The sequence below is a fragment of the Citrus clementina genome, unplaced genomic scaffold (genome assembly GCF_000493195.1).
Source record: "Citrus clementina cultivar Clemenules unplaced genomic scaffold, Citrus_clementina_v1.0 scaffold_9, whole genome shotgun sequence".
In the NCBI taxonomy this organism is placed as follows: domain Eukaryota; kingdom Viridiplantae; phylum Streptophyta; class Magnoliopsida; order Sapindales; family Rutaceae; genus Citrus; species Citrus x clementina.
In genome coordinates this window covers 26,793,694-26,812,384 of record NW_006261964.1, presented here as the reverse complement: position 1 = coordinate 26,812,384, position 18,691 = coordinate 26,793,694, and the positions used below count along the sequence as shown (strand labels likewise).

The 18,691-nt window shown below is 34.1% G+C and overlaps 4 protein-coding genes across 4 annotated transcripts; 3 read left to right on the top strand and 1 right to left on the bottom strand.

Annotated features, from left to right (window-relative positions):
* Positions 1 to 720: 720 nt before the first annotated feature.
* On the bottom strand, positions 721 to 2,659 carry LOC18032041 (expansin-B15). Its single transcript, XM_006421545.2, has 4 exons — positions 2,453 to 2,659; positions 2,234 to 2,346; positions 1,825 to 2,018; positions 721 to 1,083 (listed from the first exon to the last, which is right to left on the bottom strand). The coding sequence occupies exons 1-4, from the start codon at positions 2,625 to 2,627 to the stop codon at positions 756 to 758; spliced, it is 810 nt and encodes a 269-aa protein (XP_006421608.1). The 5' UTR covers positions 2,628 to 2,659; the 3' UTR covers positions 721 to 755.
* Positions 2,660 to 9,867: 7,208 nt separating this feature from the next.
* On the top strand, positions 9,868 to 13,082 carry LOC18031596 (hexose carrier protein HEX6). Its single transcript, XM_006421544.2, has 3 exons — positions 9,868 to 10,208; positions 10,786 to 11,108; positions 11,729 to 13,082. The coding sequence occupies exons 1-3, from the start codon at positions 10,070 to 10,072 to the stop codon at positions 12,800 to 12,802; spliced, it is 1,536 nt and encodes a 511-aa protein (XP_006421607.1). The 5' UTR covers positions 9,868 to 10,069; the 3' UTR covers positions 12,803 to 13,082.
* A 458-nt stretch (positions 13,083 to 13,540) lies between these two features.
* LOC18031513 (hexose carrier protein HEX6) lies at positions 13,541 to 15,718 on the top strand. Its single transcript, XM_006421543.2, has 3 exons — positions 13,541 to 13,743; positions 14,224 to 14,546; positions 14,639 to 15,718. The coding sequence occupies exons 1-3, from the start codon at positions 13,611 to 13,613 to the stop codon at positions 15,716 to 15,718; spliced, it is 1,536 nt and encodes a 511-aa protein (XP_006421606.1). The 5' UTR covers positions 13,541 to 13,610.
* A 325-nt stretch (positions 15,719 to 16,043) lies between these two features.
* Positions 16,044 to 18,685, top strand: LOC18032180 (hexose carrier protein HEX6). The gene is made up of 3 exons (XM_006421541.2): positions 16,044 to 16,276; positions 17,093 to 17,415; positions 17,497 to 18,685. The coding sequence occupies exons 1-3, from the start codon at positions 16,144 to 16,146 to the stop codon at positions 18,577 to 18,579; spliced, it is 1,539 nt and encodes a 512-aa protein (XP_006421604.1). The 5' UTR covers positions 16,044 to 16,143; the 3' UTR covers positions 18,580 to 18,685.
* The last annotated feature ends 6 nt before the right edge of the window (positions 18,686 to 18,691 follow it).

The window sequence follows — 18,691 nt, the reverse complement described above, 5'->3', positions numbered from 1 at the left end:
AATGATGGAAAAATTAAATTTCCTCACAAGTGTGAGAGAAGTGGTTCGAACCTCTATAGATATATTGTGAGGGTTTAATTTAAATTTTCTTCATCAAAGTTTGAGTGAAAGCAGTCTTCTCCCATGAGTGGAGTTGACGTCTCTCAAATATTAAAGACGGTTGAAATCTAGGCAGTGTTATATAAAATTTGATCTAAATTGATCTAAATAATTATATGATTGTAAATATCATGAGTAATAGTCTTATTAAAAAAAAAAAGAATCATAGATATAATTTAAGGATACACGAACCTTGTTGATATCTTGATATTGTTGACTTTTTACTAAACCTTGTCTATAATTAAAACTCTCTAATTTGCATTCATGGGCTCACCGGTTTTAATTACTTTTCCTTGTATATGCGTTGCATTGACACGCCTGTTCATGTTGTTTTTTTCACTAATTGTAATTATTCTAAACAATGTAAATTCAAACAAATTACATCACTTGGCTATACGTATACATATACATAGCTAACATTAATAATATTATGACCTTTATACACACACACACATACACACTAACATTAATAATATTTCATTTCATAAGTCACAATTATATATAAAGGTCACAATCATAGCCAGATGCTTAACGCCTAGCCAGCACCTCAACGTTCCAAGAACCGGGTGCCAATTAGCTATTTCAACATAACACATAGACTAATTCAAAAGAGAAAAAAAAAAAAAAAGCACGTAACACATAGACGACAAATAAAACTAGACATTATAATTAACCAAGGATCTATATGTAGCTCCGGGCATCCATCCTTGAGGAATCACATTGTTGGCCACCAGGGTTTGGCCTGAATACTGAGATGTCAGCCGGAGTGAGAGTGGAGGGTGTAATTCCGAGCCGGCGTTGAGCTTCCACGTTGCACCCCATGATTGTTGCATGGCTCGCCATTCACCGGAACCCTCCTTCACATCGACGCCGGCTAGGTCACCGTCTCCATCTTCGAACTCAACCACCACGGCCAAGTAGTTAGGGTTTGATCCCTGGTCAACATGGAAGGCTATGTTCCTTCCGGAGTAATCACAAGCAACCCTATGCGCATAAAGCAAAAAATAAAATATTTATATATGTTAAATTAAAAAATGTGCTTGTATAATTAAGTAATCAGTAATTTGACATTTAAGTCAAATTAATTAGAGGACTAACAATGCCGTGACCAAATATAATTGCTTCAGCATGCATGCGTATTCAAACAAACACCTTTAGTTTCTTTTGCCTTTTTGGTCGTGTCTAGTTGAAACAATTTCGTAAAAGTTTGAGTTTGCTAGCAGGGCGTTTTTGGCATGATGCTAATACGCTGTTTCCCCCGTTAATTTTATAAAATTTTAAAAAATGGGTATAGGTTATGCTCAATTTGTATTTAAAAAATAAGATTACTTAACATAAGACTCAATAATATTCCAAATCAGTGTTGGACTCGAAAATGACTCGAGGATATTTTGTTATTTGTATCTTTAACAATAAATAGTAAGAAAATGACCTCATACTCAAGCGTTTTCTCTTTTCTTCTTCTTTTATAATAACACTCAATTTTTCAAATAATTTCTTAATATACCCAGAGCAAGGGTTAATATTATAATATACATAGGACTCATCTATTATAGATAGTCAATTTCATAACTTGCTAATTTACTTATTACTTCATTCTATGTACTATCACTTTACTCGAATTACGAACGTTAAGGTACCTCTTAGAAAGTGTAGTATATACTACTCTTTTTTACATTGGCCTAAAGAGATCGACGTTTTAAAATTAATTAATTACAATTTTACCGTGCATATCGGACTTCCAAAACTCCGGCATCGCGAAGCTTCTCTTCTTGGCCGGGGATGGCCATGGCACCGAAAGCTGTTCCGCTGAGGTCGAAATGTGCAGATTCCGACACACATGGACCGCCGGGACAAAAATCTGTTATCACAACTCGAACTGCTTTGCCTGAACATGCTGGATGCCTTGTGCACTTGACCTAATAACAAATATGCACCACTCTTAATTAAGTAGTCTCAATGTTGCGTATATAAAAAATAATAAACTGTGGAAGATTTAGAATCAGTCAAAAAGAACGTGAAGAATATTTTAATAAGTACGTGTAACGTGAACCATAAAAACTAAAAAGTCTTTAATCATATTTGATTTTGTGTATACAAAACAATATTAATTGATTAATTCTCATTAAACAACCTGATAGCAAGCACCGCATTCCTTGCCGGATTTATAAAGGCTTGGACCTATGGCGGTCACAAAAGAAGAGAAAGGGCTTTGTGACACTGCATTGCCATACCCACAAGCACCTCCTGCATGAATATATACACAGCATATAATTAATAAATAACTAAGACCTATGTGTATGTATTTACGTGTGTACGTACGTATGAATGTGTATACACATTATATACGTACCGTCACTTCCGGCACCGTCAGGGCTGCCATACCAGGTGGCTCCGGCGGTCGACCAGTGGGTTCCCACGGCTGACAAGTTGAGATGTTTGGGGTAAAAGCAAGAGCAAAGCTCCAAGTAGCAAAGAAAAGCTAGGAAAAATGAAAGGGACAAGCTAACACTACTTCTAGTAGCCATTACCACAACACTTTAACACTTATTATTATTAGTATTTCTGATTTGTGATAGTCAGTTGGAAAAATTGCTGCTATTTATAGCACAAATGCATGTGCGTTGTCACCATCAATGATCAATCCATGCATTTCCAAATTTTCCAATTTAATTTTTTTTTTATTAATCACCATCTTGTGTGGCTAATCTATAATGAATTAATTATTGGCTTAATTTTATCATTATGTGAAATAAGTCATACTCAAGCATTGATGATCTTGAAAAATCTGATTATTGAAGTTTATAATTTGATTATAAACAAATTAGCTCTCTTATGAGTATGTCCTCCCTTAAATTAAGGAGATTGTCACTTCTGTTAATATGTTTTCGGCTTCACCATTTACATGATCGCACAATTTTTTGAAGGGTATAGTTATGTTGGAGCAAATTTACGGTGGAGCATGAATTTTAACCATACACACAAAATAATAAATATTAAAAAATCTATTATAATTTTAATTGTGTAGTTATAAAAAAATACTCCACCTTAAAATAACTCCTATGTAACCAAACCCTTTTCTAAAATATTTCATCAATACTTTATACTTTCATTCAATTAATTCTGCTATGTCACATCGGCCAGTACAATTTTTTCGGTATTAATATCTATCAATTAGTTAAACCTTGACTAATTTGCATGGCTTCAAAAGAGTTATCGTATATTCGTATCACTAACGATCATTCAATTTAAATACACAATAAAGGAGCCTTGTCGGTTGACGTGGGGTCGGGAACTGATATGATCATCTTTGAATAAAACGTATTTGTGCCTCATTGTTAAATACAATAATATTTCTCCATGGATTCTGCCGTTGATGTTGGTTATTGATCGTTACTCCCTCGAGATTGCCGCGATTTCTTTGTTGATGATTTTACAGATTGGACGGCCAAGAGTGACTGTTGGGGTCTTAATTAAATGCTCTCATGGGTCATGTGGTTCATGGACTATTAGATACCATGTTGCTAATGCTAAATGCTGAGTGTGTAAAGGGGTTGTTAATTGATCTTCTTGAAATAATTGATAATTTATTGATTTGAGTGGACATTATTCAACTGTTAAAAGTATTTGGATCGTTGAGCTTTGGATTTATGTGAATACAAAAGTCACTGTTATAGATTGTTATTAGAAATCTTAATTTGAGAAATGAGAATGAAATCTCACCCACCGAATCTAATGCGTATTCTTCCCTTTTAATTTCACTTTATTTATCGCGACTTTTGGTTGATATATATTAATCATGGCTTAAGTTATTGTGAAAATGGGAAAACTTTATATCAAGGAAAAGAAATTAATGCACTTATATTTTAACCATACGTACTAATCATGAATTGCGGACAACTTAATTAATTTAGATTTTGACACTACATTTGTCTTTTATACGAATGAAGAAAGTGCAAGCGTTGTTATCTGACAATTAACCAAAATCACTCAAATTTTGGCGCAACTCAAACTTCTATTCCTATTTGATGATATATCTGCACTCTCACTCACCCACATTTAAAAAGAAATATATATATAAGAGTTTTCTTTTTTGGGGTAAAGACTTGTACATGCCCCTTCCAAATAGGGGTGGGCAAAAAAACCGTAGTGTTAAAAAAACCGAACCGAACCGACGGTTTTTTCTAATTCGGTTCGGTTTTTATTTTTTAAAAAAACCGAATATACCGTTTGTAAAAAAAACCGAAATGTCGGTTCGGTATTCGGTTCACTTAGCTGAACCGAAAAACCGAACCGAAAAATCGAATTATTTTTTGATTTTATTCAAATCAAACATGTGTTAATAATTTTATTCAAATCAGACATGATTTTATTCAAATCAAACATGTGTTATTCTCTTTATAATATTATGATTATGTTTATATAAATGGAGTATTGGAGTTTGGTTATGTATTTTGAAATTTTAATATTTCATATTTTGAGAGTATCTTATTAATAGTTAGTAAGATATTAGTGATAAAATGTGTTTTGAATACTTTGTATTTATTGTTAATATTTGTAATAAAATTAGGATAAATTAATTGTTGAAAAAAATTATTACATTCATGAGGCCCAATGGGCTAAAAAATTAAAAATTCAAAATAGGCCCAATAGGCCCAGAACCAAAAAAACCGAATCGAACCGAACCGATCCGAAAAGAACCGTTTGAGTTCGGTTCTTATTGAGTTCGGTTCTTATTCGGTTCTTTTTATAAAATAACCGATTTAAATCGGTTCTACTTAATTTCAAACCGAACCGAACCGAACCGAACCGTGCCCACCCCTACTTCCAAATTTCTCTCAAATTTAGTGAAATGTGTACCCAGTTGTCCAAATATTGAGTGGCGTATAGCCGTATACCTCGGATGGCTTATTTATATTTTATTTATAGTTTATCTATAATTATTTATTGACAATTAAACTCAAAATATGTGGGGTTATGGACTTGGGAAAATATTGCGGCATTTTCATTCAATATGTGCGTGAGCCGTGTCTATGTTTAATTATTATTATTGTTATTATTATTATATACTTTACTTTAATAACTAAGGTGACGTTTATTTTTTGTTTGGATTCTTAATAAATACTAAATAAAGTTAAATGTCTGAATATGAATGATATATTTTTTTGTCTGAATGTTTGATAATAAATGTTAAGTTCTTTTTAGCTTAAAAATTTTGAAAACTAATACTTTTACATTTGTACTCTTACAAATATTAAATGTTAAATAAATAATAAATATCTCAACGAACATAAATAAGATAATATTTTATCATAAGATAAATTGTGTTCAGGTGAATACAATCCTTTAATATTCTAAATTAGAATAAGTCAATCAATTTTATTATAGTTTATGATGTATTAACGTTGGGCTTCTATTGAAAGAATATAAACAAGTAAAAATAATAATAATCTATTACTATATTATCACAAGTTGAAACAAATAAATCTAATGATTTAACCGATTAAAATTAAGTCATCAAGTTAAAATAGCAAAAGCCTCCTAAATAAAGGCAAAGTCCAGTATGTATGCCTATATCAGACCAGATTTGCTTTCGAACAATTGAAAGAAAATATGTAATCTTTATTTATAAAAGGGGAAATGAAAGTATATATATAGCTTAGTAGCTTATCACATGCCCTATGAGTGGTTCTCAAACTATATTTGATATCTCTATTGAGCAAGAAAGAATTCGTAAATCTCTCTCTCAATAAAAAAGAACAAATATTTTATATATATGTAGATAAATTAACAAATAAAAAGATAGATTCGTGAGACTGTAATAAGATTTCTCACTGTATGGTAATGTTGATAATCTCAAAACTTAAATCAAAATCTGCTTAATTCGTAATAAAGATGTGATGTGATATATTAGTGATCAAGTGAAGAATGACTTTTACATAATTTTTATTTCATTGACTTTACATAATTTTTAATTTGTTCTTTTACCTTGAAAATTTTACATCTTGTGTGATATACAATTAGTCACAAGTATATGACTAGGTTACTCATCTCCTAAATATCTAAATCATTAATATTTTATACATATTTATACAATAAGTCCTAATTAGGTGTACACGGTCGTATACCACAATTCTTTACTGATTGACTCACAAAAATAATCTTACACTCGAAGTCATGATCACGATGTTGGTTGAGGTACTTACAAAAACTTCAATGTCAATTTGGACATTTTCTTTGTTTGGAAGGATCTAAACTTAAATTATGCAATAGAAACAATTAAACAATTATTGGTGTTTTCTATGTTTTGAGAACTTCTAAAATCTGGGAGTCCCTATGTTACAATTAATGTAACATACACACTCAACAACAACCACACAAATAATGGGCCCACACAATTTGTGTGGTTGTTGTTGAGTGTGTATGTTACATTAATTGTAACATAGCATTTGCCCTTCTAAAATATCTCTAAGGTATCATGTTAGTCATATAATAAGTAAATGATATTATAACATGTATATATTTATTTTGAAAAACTAGTATACATATAAATGGTAGTTATATAAAATTCAATTATACATATCATCATGTATTAATTAATTGTATTATCTCTAATGTATTATGGAATTTCTCTTATATTTGAATGTTATATTGTAAAATTTGTATTGCATTGATTAATGCAAATTGACATCAACATATGCAAGTATATTAAAAGAAGTGCAACCCACATACAAGTGTTTTATATAAAATTGGAGCATATTAAATTTTATTTATTTTATTTTATTAAATATAAGAATAAAAAAAAAAGAGGGAGGAGTGGATTCCTATTTCCATCTCCACCCATAGGAGTGGGAATTGGGATTCTCACTCCAAAAGTAAGTAGGGCTCACGGAATGAAATTTTCGCTCCCCCTTAAAATTTATAAGTAAATACTGGAATAGTCCTATTTTGAAAAGTAAACACAATATTAGTGGATTTAGTGCCTGTTTGGTATGGCTTATTTAAGAGCCATAAGTGCTTATTTAATCCCATAAGCACTTTTTAAAATTTTTTATGGTGTTTGATTTTTTTTTAGTAGAGTTTTTTTAGTTTAAATAAGCTAATTTACCTCTACTAGTAAAAGCCCAAAATTTGAGCTTTTGGAAGTAGAGATTGGAGAGCTTTTCTAAAAAATATATAATATAAAAAAATATTACACAATTTAATGGTTCAAAAGTACTTTTTTATTGACAACCAAACAACCAATGACTTTTTGTCCAAAAGCTCTATTGATATAAGCTCTATTGGTATAAGCTCTACTGTTATAAGCTCTATTTAATAAGTTGTACCAAACGGAGCCTTAGGATGGCAAGACCAGGATCAAATTAAGCAGAAAAATGGATCGGACTTAACCAAACTTGGTCCATGTGGATTAACGTTGGGCTTTTATTTCAGACACCGTGTAACGGCTTTTGTCTTCCAAGGGAGCCCATCAAGTTTTTCAATAGGTTTTGATCTTGTTACTGTTTATCGGTTGACATTACCCAATCCATTGGCAAGCGTTAAAGATTCTTCTCCCACCATAGTAGAATTTGTTCGAGTCTCTATGAAAGACGATAAATGCCCATGATTACTGAGGATAATTGACCCTTCTAATTTACTCTTTAAAGTAAAATAAATTATTGTAATTTAAGGATTAAATTGAAGCAGAATAACTATAAAGTAGCCCATAATTAGTAACCGCATCTAAAATTGGAAGATCTTTTATAGAAAATATTCGACAGTGCGAAAAAATTGCAAAAATATTATACCATCTTAAGGAGGAAGTTGATAACAGAATGAGAAAATAGGCCGGCATAGAATTCAATGGATTGAGATGAAAATGGAAAATTGGTGAAATTGGAGGATAAGAAGACCACCTAAGTTAATTCTTTTCTCATTACTCAAAAAAATTCCAATTTAATGCAATGAGATAAAATCTTGGGAGGAAACATAAAATATTCTCCTTCAATAATGAAGATTGTGATAAAATGTTAATTAATTTAACTTTGGTATATTTTCAAGATTTTCTCTCTTGTTTAATTCGTCCATTCATTCTAAAAAGGAAAGCACCCTTCCCGCTTGATTTAGTAACAATTAATAATAACAAAATCAATTCTTCAAAAGTTTTGAAAAATTTCACTTGATCCCTCATCTTTCCAACGATATTATAGAATCAAAATATCTATATATTTTTAACACAATCTCAATGTGTTTCTTAGGGATGGCAATGGGGAGGGGAGGGGAGGGGACCGATCTCCCCGTACTCATCCCTAATATTTTGCGTATGTCCCCGTCCTCTCCCCGTCCCCGTCAGAATTATTTGAGAGAATCTTGATCCCCTCCCCGAATAATAACAAGGGATCCCCGAGGGTCTCCGATCTCCGAATAACTAATACATTTTTTTTATTTTCGATTTTGAGTTAATCATATTAAAATAAAAAATTCAAATAAAAGTAAAGTTCGAAATATATCTTATATTAATATCTATTACAAAAGTCACATATATTAAATTAGTAAGTAACGCAACATGTAAGAGATACAAACTTCTTTTACAAACTATCATGAACAAATTAATAGTTTAATACAAAATTGTTACAAATAAAATCGAATTTAGATTCAAAATTAACTTTTTCAATGGTGGCGTGGGCACTTTATAAATGTGGATTATTCCCTTTACAACACAATAGTTAAATTGGAGCAAATCAAGAGTAAATATTATATTAGATTAAATTAGATTAGATATTAAAATTGTGATTCGCTGTGGGCAATTATAACATCTAAAAATAAATAAAAAATAGATTTAAGTTTAAAATATTTAAAGAATATTAAAATTAAAAAAAATGTTGGGCTAATAGAATCTACTCGGTCTTTTTAATGTCCTAAATAAAAATTTAGGACTTTAATTTGTTAATTAGCCTAAAAGTTTAATAATATAAATATTTTGATATTTTTTATTTTTACCAATATTTATAATTTTATAATTTAAATTTTATAATTTATTTACTAGTAATTTTAAAAAATTAAAATAAAATTAAAAATTAAAATGGGGAAATGAGTAGGGGATGGGGATTCCACCTCATCCCCGTCCCATCCCCGAATAAGAAATTGGGTATAAAATTATCCTCATACCCTCCCCGAATGGGGAAAATCCCCGAGGGTACCCGTCCCCGTGGGGATTTTTGCCATCCCTAGTGTTTCTTGATATGTGTCCTTAAAACCCCCAGAGCTTCCACTATATAATTTTCTTAAAATAATTCTGCTAAGTAACAAATTAACATAAAAAAAATTAACAATTTCATGAGAATTTTTTTTTGGTTTCTTTTCCTATTTTCAGTCCATTATTTGCTCAAAAAGAAAATTTATATATGCTTTCTGGGTTGTGATTGATAATTTCCATTTTTAAATGGAACATATTGTTTTAAGGGCATAATAAGCAGCACTAGGGCAGAAGAAAGAGGACATCTCACGTCTCTAACAAACAAGGGACCTTTCTGCCTAACTCATAAAGTCAGTCAAATAAAGTAAAATTCAGAGAAACAAATAGGAGCTTTTTGTAAACAAAATTTCCCATTTCGTTCAACGCTCTAACAAGAAAGTATAGCGCTGGTCCCTACTCTTTAGGGGTTTTGTGATAATATAAAATTTACTGTCTGACAGCGAAGTTCCGAACATCTGGTCATCTTCCATGTTCATTTGTTTGTTTCAATCACGTCACTTGTACTCACACTAATAAGTCCAAAGCCAGTGTGATTTTTTATTTTTAGTAGTGATACCGAAAATCTTTACCAGTCAACAGAGGCTGCTTCCTGCTTGTGTTGTGTTGTTTGAAGTGCTATAGCTTTTTCTACAACTTTTGAACTTTCTTTCTCTCTTTCATAAACTATATCTCCTTCTTTGTGACTGTGTTGTGAGCTTCGGTCAAGTGTTTTAGGAGCGGCAAAGCAAAGCCATGGCAGCAGGGATGGCGATAGCAAGTGAAGGTGGTGATAATAATATATACAATGGGAAGATAACTGCGTTCGTTATTTTGTCTTGTATGATGGCTGGCATGGGAGGGGTTATTTTTGGCTACGATATTGGAATTTCAGGTCTGTTCATTTCTTTAATTCTATCTCTTTCCTTGGTGCTTCTTGCTATATAAAAATATCACTTCTCTGCATTAATTTTGTTTGTTTGGTACTATCTTTGCATTATGTAATATGTCAATTCATTAAATGTATATTGGAACGATGATGGTAATTTTAATCTAAAAGATGAGTAAAAAATAAAGAGAATATTGAGTGGCTTTTAGTACCTGTTTGCTTGATTAGTCATCCAAATTCGACTTATAAAGATGAAGATTTGATCATGTTGATGATAATTTTAATTTCAATCAACATGATTAAAGATTCAATTTTACAGGAAAGAAAATTTAAATGGTTTCACGTGGATTGCTTCGCGTGATATTGACATGCACAAATGGTGGACAATAATTGCTAAAAGACTTAAGACAATTGCCAATTGTTGGCACGTTAGAAGTATCCGACAAGGAGAAAAACAAAACATAAAATGATTAGATAATTGAAAAAACTGTAAAAAAAACGGTTTCTATCACTTGAGCCCTTGTTGTTTGTAAAAATTTAACTCGACGAAAGGATGCACTGATTTGTGAAAGTAAATGTGAAGGTGGGGTGACATCAATGGAGCCATTTTTGGAGAAATTCTTTCCGGAAGTGCACAGAAAGATGAAAGAAGACACAAAGATTAGCAACTACTGCAAATTTGACAGTCAACTATTGACCTCCTTCACGTCCTCTCTCTATGTTGCTGGCCTGGTTGCTTCCTTCGTCGCCTCCTCTGTCACTCGAGCGTTTGGCCGTAAACCGTCAGTGTTAATGGGCGGTGCAGCTTTTCTTGCCGGTTCAGCCCTCGGCGGTGCAGCTGTTAATGTCTATATGCTCATTTTTGGCCGTTTATTGCTCGGAGTTGGGGTTGGTTTCGCCAACCAAGTAAGTCATTTACAATATATACTAGGTCTTGCTAAGTTACATTTCCTGTGACTTACAATCTTTGCAAAATTCAAATGAACCCTACTTAAATGTTACAACGTTTTATATATTTTGGGGACATAATAAGTTATATGAAATGTAACGATATAATACTGTCACGTCAGTTTCTAGCATATTGCACATTTATGTTTTAGCCTCGGACTTAGACTCCCTTAGTAAAAAGAATATTTAGGATACTTGGTTTTATTTGAAGTTTTAGTCAATTTTTTTTTTCAAATACATGTTTTGGCCTCTCAGTTTACATATATATATCTTGGATTATGGACTCTTCAAGTTTGTGGTTTCTTCGTTGGAAAATGATTCTCTCCTGATCTGATCTCTTCTGAGTTTTTGAAAATCTTCTACCATGTGTTTTTTAGTGTTAGTGTATGGGTAAGATTCAATATTTTTATTTTTTTATTTATTAACTATCAATTAACAATTGACTTATTTGCTCAGGATATGATCAGATTAGGAGAGAATCTTGATCCTTCTTCGTTCTGGTCCATGCATGTTGAACCAACATCCTGGTTCTGCCAATGCACCTAATCATGACTCAATCCTCATTATTTGTTTTGCAGTCAGTTCCATTGTATCTATCAGAAATGGCACCAGCAAGATACAGAGGAGCAATCAACAATGGCTTCCAATTTAGCATTGGCATCGGGGCACTAGCGGCTAATTTCATCAACTATGGCACTGAGCAAATCAAAGGCGGTTGGGGCTGGAGAGTGTCATTAGCATTAGCTGCGGTCCCTGCTTCCATACTAACACTGGGAGCACTTTTCTTGCCAGAAACACCCAACAGCCTAATTCAGCGCAAGTCTGATCACCAAAAGGCCAAGCTGATGCTGCAACGCGTGCGAGGAACTAATGATGTCCAAGCAGAATTCGATGATCTCCTCAAAGCAAGCTCCACTGCAAAAACCATTAACCACCCCTTTAAGAAAATCATACAGAGAAAGTATAGGCCTCAGCTTGTAATGGCTACAGCCATACCATTCTTTCAACAAGTTACCGGCATCAATGTGATTGCATTCTATGCTCCGTTGCTATTCAGGACAATTGGTCTAGGTGTAAGTGCTTCGCTGTTGTCTTCAGTTTTTTCTGGGATTGTAGGAGCAGGATCTACATTGATATCGATGTTCATAGTTGATAGGCTTGGCCGCAAAAAATTATTCTTAATTGGGGGAATACAGATGTTTGTGTCACAAGTAATAATTGGTGGAGTTATGGCTGTTCAGCTTGGTGATCAGGGTACAGTGAGCAAAGGGTACTCTATTGTAGTCCTAATTTTGATATGTGTATATGTTGCTGGATTTGGATGGTCATGGGGACCATTAGGGTGGTTGGTTCCAAGTGAGATTTTTCAATTGGAGATTAGATCAGCCGGGCAAAGTATTACTGTTGCTGTGAGCTTTGTATTTACTTTCATTGTTGCACAAACATTTCTAGCAATGCTTTGCCATTTTAAGGCAGGGATTTTCTTCTTCTTTGGTGGATGGGTGGTGGTCATGACTGCATTTATGCAATTGCTTTTACCAGAGACTAAAAATGTGCCAATTGAGCAAATGGATGGAGTGTGGAGGGAGCATTGGTTTTGGAAGAAATATGTGGGTGAAGTGGATGAACAGGGTAAGATGGAGGAAGCTTGATATATATACACTTATTTGAATCAGTGAAGGTAAAAATTATTAGTTTAACAAGTTTCTATATTTGGATTATTGATGCCCAAAAGTTTGGTGCTCTAAGCGAAAATCATACAGGACTCACACCAATCTCTAATAATCATTTTGTAAGAGATTGTTTGTCAATGTGTATATATTTTGTAACCTCAGTTTTTTCTACTTAAACTTTGAAAGCACATGAACTAAAGGTGTGACTGATGAGGTGTACTAACTTTTTCTTGTTTTGTTCAAGATCCATGCCAGCAAGTGAAAAATATATTGGTCCCGTTAGATTGCTTTCACGCATTTCTTGATTATGAGAAGCTAGTAAAAGTCCATGCTCTCACATTAATTCTTCAATTTTCAACAACATACTGCGATGTTGATCATATGTTGATACTGATATTATTGTCTGCCGGTCCGTTTAGTACTGCTGCTGCAGAGCTATGGCTTAAGTTACAGCTCTAAAGTGTTTGGTAAATCATGGCTTGGCGGCTATTAATAAGATGATTCTATTCCTAAGTTATTTGATGAAAAAATTATTATAACATACTATCTTTTGTCAAAATTATTATGTATTTTTCAAATACCATCAACTTTTATTTTATAGCTCAATGGCTTTTACACTACAATACCAAAGGAAGCCCACACCTACGACTCAAGAGAGACTACGGCTCCTTGATTTATTTAAAGCCTCCAGTGTCTGCTATTTTGAACACACTACTATCTCTTCTCTTCTTTACTCATCTTTCTGTTGCTGTGAGAACTCAGTCTTGAAGATTAAGCAGCAGCCAGTATGGCAGTGGGCTTAGCAATAAGTAGTGAAGGCGGGCAAGATTACAATGGCAAGATCACTTCATTTGTTGTCTTGTCTTGTATTGTTGCTGCCACTGGAGGTCTTATTTTCGGCTATGATCTTGGAATTTCAGGTCTGTTTCTGCATATATTTCCTTCACGTTATTTATATAATTAATGCATTTGTTGTGCTCAAATCTGTCCAGTGATTCAACGATCTTGGATTACAGTCTTACCTTAGATGTTAAATGCGAATGTTTGACAAACACTTCAATTATTTTTCAAAGATTGGTGTCTATTGAACACTTTAGCCGAAGTCCGTATTTAAATAATGCATGCAAATGTTCTCACTTGAGAATAATTACCACGTATCTACATATGCATGTTCATTATACCATAGAAATCAACAAATCCTAGTCTCACATGGCGTGCTTGGCATGATATCAGTGTATTTGATTAAATGAATTAGCGAAAAAAAGGAAGAAAGAAAAAAAGGAGTTCATGTAGTATAACTTTCGTGAAAAAGTAAAAAAACCGATTGGAGGGTTATGAAGGATCATGCATTTGATTTTTTATTGAGTTTATAATATTTAAATGTGAATTTCAACATGAAGGTGGAGTAACATCAATGGAGCCATTTTTGGAGAAATTTTTCCCAAAAGTGTACAGAAAGATGAAGGAAGACACCCATATTAGCAACTACTGCAAGTTTGATAGCCAACTATTAACCTCCTTCACGTCCTCCTTATACATTGCTGGCCTTATTGCTTCCTTATTTGCCTCCACAGTCACTAAAGCCTTCGGGCGCAGAGCATCAATCCTGGTCGGCGGCACAGCATTTCTCGCTGGTTCAGCCCTTGGCGGTGCTGCATTAAACATTTATATGCTGATATTTGGGCGTGTATTGCTTGGAGTTGGCATTGGTTTCGCAAACCAGGCAAGTGTTTGATGTCCTTTTAAAAAAAAAAAAAATTCAAAGTTTTAATTTGTTGAACAATTTTCAATTGGTTTTAATTTTGTTGGTTGCAGTCAGTGCCACTATATCTCTCAGAAATGGCACCACCAAGGCACAGGGGAGCATTCAACATTGGCTACGAATTATGTACTGCCATTGGAATTCTAGCAGCTAGTCTTATCAACTACGGCACCCAAAAGATCAAGGGAGGTTGGGGCTGGAGAATCTCCCTAGCAATGGCTGCAGCTCCTGCTTTAATACTAACATTGGGTGCACTTTTCCTGCCAGAAACACCCAACAGCATAATCCAACGCAGCAATGACCTCCAAAGGGCCAAACAGATGTTACAACGCATCCGAGGAACTGATGATGTCGAAGCCGAATTTGATGATCTCATCAAAGCAAGCTCTATTGCAAAAACCGTTAACCATCCATTTAAGAAAATTATACAAAGAAAATACAGGCCTCAGCTAGTGATGGCAATACTGATACCATTTTTCCTACAAGTAACAGGAATCAATGTCATTGGGTTCTATGCTCCAGTACTCTTTAGGACAATTAAACTTAGTGAAAGTACCTCACTACTCATGTCTGCAGTTGTGACTGGCGGTATAGGTACGCTTTCAACAATCATATCGATGATCCTAGTCGATAAACTTGGCCGAAAAGTATTGTTCCTAGTTGGGGGAATACAGATGCTTGCCGCACAGGTAATGATTGGATCAATCATGGAAAATCAGCTCGGTGATCAGGGTGGATTCAGCAAAGGCAATGCTTACTTAATTTTAGTTCTAATTTGTGTATATGTAGCCGGGTTTGCAGTGTCATGGGGACCATTGGGATTTTTGGTTCCAAGTGAAATATTTCCATTGGAGATTAGATCAGCAGGGCAAAGTATTAATGTTGCAGTTGGTTTTTTGTTCACTTTCTTGATTGCACAAACATTTTTAGCGATGCTTTGCCATTTTAAGTCAGGGATTTTCTTCTTCTTTGGAGGATGGGTGGTGGTGATGACTACATTTGTGCACTTCTTTTTACCAGAGACTAAAAATGTGCCAATTGAGCAGATGGATAAAGTGTGGGGAGAGCATTGGTTTTGGAAGAAAATTGTTGGGGAAATTAGTGAAGAAAGTAAGATACAAGAAGCAATATGATAGATATTGCTCCAGTGAATGAATTTAAGAGTTTCTTTTTAGTAAAATCTTTCTTTTTTAAATTAGAAATTATTTGTCAATTGCATCTTATCTCTTTCGTCGTAATAATATGAGTGTAAAATAAAAAAAAAAATGAGATGGTAAATTTGGTTCAATATATTTTATATTGGTCCCGCTTGTGGCTTGATTACTCAAATATTGTCTGATAGTGAAGCCAATTAAAACGTCACACATTAATTTTTTAACACTCAACGGCCCCACACGAACAGCTAGCTGCCCTGTTTGGTCAAGTGCTCCTTTTAAGCCTTCACTCTCTCTGCACTCATGAATATACAGACTACTCGCTCTACTCTTCTCTTCTCTTCTTTCCCATGCCATAAGTAATCAGTTTTGAAGATAAAGCAGCAGCACTGGCAGCAGATAATATGGCAGTAGGCTTAGCAATAACTTGTGAAGGAGGGCAGCATTACAAAGGAAAAGTGACCCGATTTGTTGTCTTGTCTTGTATTGTTGCTGCCACCGGTGGGCTTATTTTCGGCTATGATATTGGAATTTCAGGTTTTTTCCCCCTTGCTGCTCATATCTCCTTCACGTTTTACTTATAATTCATCTGACCCACTGATGGATCAAAATCCTTCAATTATCTTTTGTCAACAGAAGCTTATTACCTTACCTTAGTTGTCCAGTAAAAATGAATGTTTATGAAACACTTAATATTTTCAAGTGAAGATTGTTGTTTATCGGGCAATTTAGTTGTAGTACTTGCAAAATTTTGTAGAGTCATGACAATTATATGCATATCTTAAATAGAACAGACATAGTTTTAAGACACACAAACAATTAATTTAGTGCGAAAGTCTAATTTTGTAAAATTTTATATTTTTAGGTAATTAGAGAGCTAGCCATAATATACCAAAAATTGACAAACTTCAACCCTCCACAAAGATACGAATAATGAAAACTGGAGTTGGTAAGTTTTGTCATTTTGTAGCTAGTTAGTGTTGACTTGTTAAAATTCATAAAATGAAGATATTGAAAATATATAGAAAAGGAAAATGACATTTGCCCATAAAAAGTATTCATGGAGTGCTTGGCATGAAATTGACTGATGTGACGACAAATGCAATGATTAAATTATAGAACAATGCTAATTAGTTTGTGTGGCCAGATTTCACACATGTCCTAAACCAACCACACGAGTCCTTATATTTTTAATTCATAATAAATAAACCCCAAGGTTTTAAACTAATTGAACTAAAGTCCTTAGGGATTACACTTTGTAGTCCTTGACTGTGATTTACCGTTAAAGAAAGTTGGTAATACAGTTAACAGAAGCCAATTTAAAAATATTTACCCGTGAAAGTGTTTGTTAAGGTGGAGTGACATCAATGGAGCCATTCTTGAAGAAGTTCTTCCCAGAAGTGTACAAAAACATGAGAGAAGACACCAAAGTTAGCAACTACTGCAAGTTTGACAGCCAACTATTAACCACCTTCACGTCCTCTTTGTACATTACTGGCATTTTGGGTTCCTTAATTGCTTCCTCAGTCACCAGAGCCCTCGGCCGCAAAGTGTCAATATTGATTGGCGGCGTGGCATTTCTAGCTGGTTCAGCCCTCGGAGGCTCTGCATTTAACATTTACATGCTGATATTTGGGCGTTTGTTGCTCGGAGTTGGCATTGGTTTTGGAAACCAGGTAAGTGTTTGATAATCTTTTTATTTTTTTTCAAATGTTTGTTGAATAATTTTTCAGTTGGTTTTAATTAATATCTTGCAGTCAGTGCCACTATATCTCTCAGAAATGGCACCACCAAAATACAGAGGAACATTTAACATTGGCTTTCAATTATGTGGTGCTATTGGAGTTCTATCTGCTAATCTTCTCAATTACGGCACCCAAAAGATCAAGGGCGGTTGGGGCTGGAGAATCTCCCTGGCAATGGCTGCGGCCCCTGCCTCAATACTAACAATAGGTGCAATTTTCTTGCCAGAAACACCCAACAGCATAATCCAGCGCAGCAACGACCACCAAAAGGCTCAAAAGATGCTGCAGCGTGTTCGTGGCATAGCTGACGTTGAAGCAGAACTCAATGATCTCATCAGAGCAAGCTCCATTTCAAAATCTATTACTCACCCATTTAAGAATATCGTACAAAGAAAATACAGGCCTCAGCTAGTAATGGCAATACTGATACCATTTTTCCAACAAGTAACAGGAATCAATATTGTTGGGTTATATTCTCCAGTACTGTTCAGGACACTTAAACTAGGTGAAAGTACATCACTACTATTGTCTGCATTAGTGGCTGGCGGTATGGGTACAGTTTTCGCAATCGTATCAATGATTCTGGCCGATAAATTTGGCAGGAAAGTATTGTTTTTAGTTGGGGGTATACAGATGCTTGTGTCACAAGTAATGATTGGATCAATCATGGCAGCTCAACTTGGTGATCGCGGTGGATTCAGCGAGGGCTATGCTTACTTAATTTTAGTTATGGTTTGTCTATACTCATCCGGGTATTGTTATTCATGGGGGCCATTAGCATGGTTGGTTCCAAGTGAAATTTTTCCACTGGAAATTAGATCAGCAGGGCAAAGTATTACTGTTGCAGTTAATTTCTTGTTTACTTTCTTGACTGCACAAACGTTTTTACCCATGCTTTGCCATTTTAAGGCAGGGATTTTCTTCTTCTTTGGAGGATTGGTGCTGATTATGACTACATTCATGCATTTCTTCTTGCCAGAGACTAAAAATGTGCCAATTGAGCAGATGGATAAAGTGTGGAGAGAGCATTGGTTTTGGATGAAAATTGTTGAGGATGTGGGAGAAGAAAGTAAGAAGATTCAACAAGCACTGTGATGCGAATTGCTCCTATAAATGAATCTAAAAGTTTCCTTTTAGTAAACTCTTTCTTTTCAAATTAGTGCAATTTAGAAATACGAGTGTTGGAAAAAAAAAAAAAAAGATTAGG